The sequence below is a fragment of the Doryrhamphus excisus genome, linkage group LG18, assembly GCF_037039965.1.
Source record: "Doryrhamphus excisus strain RoL-2023G ecotype Guam linkage group LG18, RoL_Dexc_Guam_v1.1, whole genome shotgun sequence".
NCBI lineage: Eukaryota > Metazoa > Chordata > Actinopteri > Syngnathiformes > Syngnathidae > Doryrhamphus > Doryrhamphus excisus.
In genome coordinates, this window is record NC_136374.1 from 3759355 (window position 1) to 3765485 (window position 6131).

The 6131-nt window shown below is 47.9% G+C and overlaps 1 protein-coding gene across 2 annotated transcripts; it reads right to left on the minus strand.

Annotated features, from left to right (window-relative positions):
- Window positions 1–889: 889 nt before the first annotated feature.
- ppp1r15b (protein phosphatase 1, regulatory subunit 15B) lies at window positions 890–4074 on the minus strand. 2 transcript variants are annotated; one of them, XM_078798552.1, is made up of 3 exons: window positions 2273–4074; window positions 1811–1984; window positions 890–1616 (listed from the first exon to the last, which is right to left on the minus strand). In XM_078798552.1, the coding sequence occupies exons 1-3, from the start codon at window positions 3359–3361 to the stop codon at window positions 1413–1415; spliced, it is 1467 nt and encodes a 488-aa protein (XP_078654678.1). In that variant the 5' UTR covers window positions 3362–4074; the 3' UTR covers window positions 890–1412. The 2 variants fall into 2 exon arrangements, with proteins under 2 accessions (XP_078654678.1, XP_057910599.2); XM_058054616.2 differs by having other exon boundaries at window positions 1811–4071.
- Between the last annotated feature and the right edge of the window lie 2057 nt (window positions 4075–6131).

A 6131-nucleotide genomic window follows, 5' to 3' on the forward strand; every position in this document is an offset into this window, starting at 1 on the left:
TGACACAGGAAGTGTGTGTGTGAAGAAACACACACAAACAGTAATTTGTGTGTTTGATGTGTAAAATGTGTGAAAAAGTCACCAGGAAGTGGAAGACGTCTAGGGTGCATTGTTGAGTTGAGATGTTAACACTTACACAAACACACACACACACACACACACACGGAAGGGGGCGCAGTCTCAGCTGGCATAAGCAGGTAACCCCTGCAAGCTTCCTTCAGGAGCCAAACTCCAACACAACAGCAGGTAAGTGAAAAGACAGCTCGCACACAATTATTACGTTATTTGCATACAGTATATGATGTAGTTATGTAACGTTACTGTACTGCAGACGTTCCTTCTAACTTGTCCTAGTCGTGACAGTCGAGTGTCTCCCCCTGCTGGGCACTGCGAGAACACCAGCCTCCCAAGCAAGCATGAACCTCTCCAAAGGGCCTCTAAGGGCCCCGCCCCCTGTCCTCTTTCCCTTCTTGAGCAGCCTCCACCAGCATCTGGAAACCCTCAGGTGTCCTATGGAGGTCCCACGGACGCCGCCTTTGTCCAGACGCGCAACAAGCGTGAGCGGATGAGGGTGAAGTGTGTGAATGCAGGCTATGCCAGGCTGAGGCAGCACCTGCCAGGCTGCAGCACCATCAGGAGGCTCAGCAAAGTGGAGACGCTGAGAGCTGCCATCAGCTACATCAAGTACCTGCGAGACCTGCTGGTGGCGCTAGAGGATGGGTCCACAGGGACGCATGGGCTTTCACCTGCCAAGCGTTGCCTAAATAAATGAGACAAACAGCCGGGAGGCAGTCATGAGGAGAACATGGCCTGCAGTAGTTTTACCTGCATCACCGTCTGCTGAGCTCCTGCAGAGGAGCGACATCACAAAATAACTTCAGCTTCAGGCTGTCATGTAATATTCATTTTATCAGCAAAACATCACACACAGGAAAATGATGCCTTACAAAAATAAAAGCTTTTTGAATTAACACCGGAGTCCTTTTCCTTTGAAAGTCACCTGACGAGTCTTACTTCCTGTCTGACAGGCAAACCAAAATAGTACACAGGGTCAAAGGTTAGCAGCTGACAGCCACACTTTCAAGCTAAATCACTTTAAAAATATGTTTACATATACTGTACATACCCACAGTATATATGGATACATATACACTGTATGTAAAATACAAACATCTTGTGTTTTAATACGATTTCAATACTATTAATGACCACCACCCCCCTTCCCCAACATGGGACGTCCACTTTGGCTTTCGAGAAACAATGAAAAGAAAGTTCAAAGTTGAAATGAATGAGAAATGGTCATCGGGTGGGGACGGGGGGGGCTGACCAAGGTGCTAACTTGCTGCCACATGCAAAGTTCAAAGGTCGTGCCATGGAAGCAGGCAAACAAACTCATGAGGCCGCATGTGTTCTCAGGCGTCGTGGCCTACGAGGCGGCGGTACGCCAGGCGGCGGTGCCGCGGCTGCAGGCAGTAGGCGATGCTAAGCTCCACCTCCTGACAGCGCCGCAGGAAGCGACACCGGTCCCGCGCCAGCTCCTCCCATGGACCCTTGCGGTCCTCTTCCTCCTCGCCACAGCTGGCAAAGAACTCCTCGACACGGTCAGAGAAGCGCACCTGGCACAGGAAGTGGAAAGGGTTTCAGAATAAATGCTGTTCTTTAAGACTCCACCAGGAGGCAACAAAGCTCCACAGCAGGACTCCTCTATGATTGGCTAGAGTGGTCCCACCCACACCAGCAGGTGTGATGATCTCAACCCTTTGCCACAATTGTTAAATATATTAGGAAAGATTAAAACATCTAAACTAACCTTTTTGGCAGTTCTCGGGGTCAGGCCAGAGGAGGCGGAAAATTCGGAGAAACTGCTGTCCTGTTTCTCTTCCTTCTTGGACACAGGTAGCGACTGAGCCTTGGGACGTGGGAGCCGAGTGGGTGCCTTTGTGGATGTCCTGGTCTGAGCAGAACCTGCCTTCCCAATGGGGGCCTGGAAGTTGAAAAGACTGTAAGGGTCCGACGAGGCGAAGGAGTTGAGCAGGCGGAGGCTTTCCACCTCGTCCACTTCGCTGGCTGATGTCGAGTCATCCCATGTGTCGCTCCCCGATGGAGGGGAGGACGCGAGGGGGAGAACGGCAGCAGGGGTTAGGTCGGGGGAGGAGGCCGGGGTGGACTGCGTGGAGGAAGGAGGCGAGGTGGCGGGAATGGAGCGTGGCGGCGTGCGGCCCGTGTGCATCAGGGCGGTGAAGTTTCGGAGGTTGTAGGGGTCGCGACTTACACACAAGGAAGTGAAGAGACGCTCCGCTTCCGGATCAAGCGGGTCATCCGAGTCAGAGGCTTCGTCGTCTTCGTCGGTGGAGTCCGAGAGACCAGACGAGCCCTCACTGTCAAAGCCGTCATCATCGTCGTCGTCTGATTGGCTGCCGATGTCATCGTCACTACAGGGACAGCCCATAATGAAAGCGATGCTCTTGTTTTGGCAATGAGGGGTCGCCACGGCAGGTTCACTTCCTTCTTTTAAGGTTTCTTCAGACTCCGCCTCCACTGTCTTGTCGGAGGGTCCTGCTGGTGCGTGCGAGGTCAACAACAAGTTTGCATGCTCCTCCTCCAAGCTGGAGTAGCCATTGTCCTGATCCCGAGCTAGCAGGCCCACCACAGAGCAAGCCGCAGTGATGTTAACTTGGTGGTCTACTGCGGACCAGCCTCTGTTCCGGACCCGGTCATTGTTAGCAGCATCCTCTTTGTGGACTCCAGCGTTTTCGTCCAGCAACAACATGCCGTGTGACTCTTTTGTGTCCAGCTGTGGACTAACGTGGGCTGCCACTGTTCCCAATTCAGCCCGGGACAAATGGGACAACAATACTGCGTGGGTCATGTCGCCTCCAAAGAAGTTGCTCAACCAAGTCCTGCCCCTCACCCGGTCCATCCTTGTGCCAGGTTTCAGGTCCTGACTGGACCAGGAGAGGTTTCCAGAAGACGACTCAGGTTGGTGGCTGAGGTGAATGTCGACTTCTCGAAGTGATTCGGCGCTCAGCCAGGACAAAGTAGTACCCGTCCTCGGCTCCAGCAGGCCGGCATGACAAACTTGGTTCTGACTGAGCGGCATTACCAGCTGTCGGAGAAGATTCCCCTGCTCATCAACCAGACAACTGTTCATATCACTGTCGTCGGCCAGAGAGGGGATTCGTGTGAAGCCCGGTAGATATTTGTACAGAAATGAAAGCGCGGGCCTGGACAACACGGAGAGCAGGCCGATCCACGGACTTTCCTGACTCTCAAGGCCGGCGGAGGCTACACTGAGGCCGGCACGAGAAGGCAAGCTCTGCCCGCACGGTAACTGTCCCTCGTTACTCCTGTTTCCAAACATCTTGTATAAACTACAAGGTGTAGAGATGATCTCTACAAACACTGAACTTTCGTCTGGGTCAAGAAAAGGTGAGCTATCGCAGGTTAGCGGCTAACGTGACAGCTGTCATACGAAAGTGGGCTACAGCAGCACCAAAACGTCCTTTTGAGAGAAACAAAAAGTCTAGTATGTCCACGGAGACATTGTCCTTACATTGACTGGACAGCATAGCGGCCATTGTAACACAGAGGAACCCAAGAAATGTCGTCGCTTTCCCAGTCGAGCTCCGCCGTGGTTCGCTGTGAGCGGTGATTGGACTTCTTTCTAGCCGACAACTTGGAGAAGACGTTGGGGGAGCTGGACAGCGTAGATAGACGGAGCACACTTGACTTCGAAGACAAAAATCGAGCCATGGTGATGTTTTTTTCGTCCAAAAGGTTAGCTAGCAGTCCTGCGTCGCGCGTTAGCAGGTTAGCAACGGGGCAACGTCCGGGCCCCCGACAAACGACGATTTACTCCCCAAAAATATCCCACAACACAAGACTGGATGTTTTAATGTCGTCCACAAAACTATAGTCCTCTTTCTAACAAGAATACTGACTGGAGTTGCCTTCTAGAGCAAAGTTTCGCCGCAAGAGTCGTTTCCGTCCGTCGAGAGTGAGATTTCATCAGAAACTTTAGGGATCGTCTGCCAGCCTCAAAGCGAAAAAAGACAATCGGGGAGTGTCGCTGTGTTACTAAACCAGAGGAAAGCGTATCTACCGGCTGCCGTTACATAACAAACTCACAGGAGAGGGTGTTCTGCTACGTCATCATCTTCTGCTGCATGCTGGCAGTGGCATGAAGGAATTAGAGTCATATGTCATCCAGTTGGCATCCATTATGTCGTTGATACAATATGTTTACCTGTATGATGCAGTCAATATATATATTAGCTTATGTACTGCATATATTATGTAGCAAAAATGCTTTAGTTTCGCCAATAACCCGAACACATTTGTTTTTCATGGATATAAATGTGCTCCCAGGAAAAACCTTCTAAGGCTGCATAGGGCAGATGTCCTGCAGGACATCTGCCTCGACTACTAACATAGAGGCAGACAAAAGACAAAGGGATGAGAGAACAGTGTAAATTACAACCCAATTATGACGTATCACCAATGAATCTAGTATACAACCAATATATTAACTTAGGTAGACACTATTATGCTACGTGCTAGCATGCTAACATTTGCGTAGTAGCATATTTGCCATTTCCTTAGGTAGACACTATTATGTTAGGTGCTAGCATGCTAATGTTAACATGTTAGCATTGCTAGAAAGTGCGATTTTCACGAAAGGATTTAAGCAGACACTTTGCGCTATCATGTGTTATTATGCTAACATAATTACATCAATATTTTTAGCCTTTTCAGAGGTAGGCACATGTTACATTTTTTAAGTCATTCAAACCGGGCTGCACAGTGACCGAGTGGTTAGCGTGTCAGGAGATCCCTGTGCATGTGTGGGTTTTCTCCTGGTACTCCGGTTTCTTCCCACATTCCAAAAACATGCTAGGTTAATTGGCGACTCCAAATTGTCCATAGGTATGAATGTGAGTGGGAATGGTTGTTTGTCTATATGTGCCCTGTGATTGGCTGGTGACCATCCAGGGTGTGCCCCACCTCTCGCCCGAAGACAGCTGGGATAGGCTGCAGCACCCCCGTGACCCTCGTGAGGAAAAAGCGGTAGAAAATGAATGAATTAAATCATAGTCACATGGGAGGAACTATGGCGCTATGACTAAAGTAACCCAGAAGTATAGACTGGCTATAGTTTCCCAAATACAGTATTGGGTCAAAATAGGATATTCATCAGAATGTTCAGTGTCTACAAGCGACCAGTTAGATCTGAAAAGTCATTTATTTTAATATGTCTAGCGCAGGGGTCTCAAAAACGCGGCCCGCAGGCCAAATGTGGCCCGCAGGACACTAGTTTGAGGCCCCCACCTTGATATGAAAGTTTAATGTTAGTGCGGTCCACGTAAATTTGATATGGATGCTGTATGGTATCATGTACCCAGAAAAAATTATTATGTTTGATTAATGTTCATGTTAAAGGTTAAATAACTGTTAATAGTTATCCTCCCTATCCGTGTGGAAGTGGTAAGTTTTTGGCTTTTTAAGTTTAAAGGAAATAACTTGAAGGCTACCGTTTAGGTCGCTAGCTCTCTAGTTTGTGAGTTAGCATGTGTCTCAAGACCCTGCAGTTGCGCAATATGTTGTAAATAAAAAGAGTATAAATGTGACTATAGTCATGTTTTGTCATGTCTACAGGGCTCTAATAATGCTTTGTTCATTTTAATCTGAAAAAAATAATTTGTCTACCCACCAACTATGTGGTTTCTTAAGTTTTTTTGCCGTTTTATTATATTTATTTATTACTGATTCATTCTTGATTTGTTTATTTATTTTTCATCTTATTTTGTGCAGAAAAATAAAAACTAAGATATTTGAGAACAGTGGAATGTTTTATCAGAGCTTTTGTTGTAAAAAATCGGAACCAAAGCACTGAAAAAGTTTGTATATTTTTCTGTTTATAATAAATACGTTTTGTGTTTTTTTTGAAAACCTGATGCAGCCCAGCCTTGCCCAGACCCTAGCTCCAGTGGCCCCCAGGTAAATTGAGTTTGAGACCCCTGGTCTAGAGTTTTGACACAAAATGTTTTGGTTTATTAGCAGAAATCTCTCTCATGAAATGCATAAATGTAGAGAAATGTCACAATTGACATAATTTTCTTGGAAACGGCAAG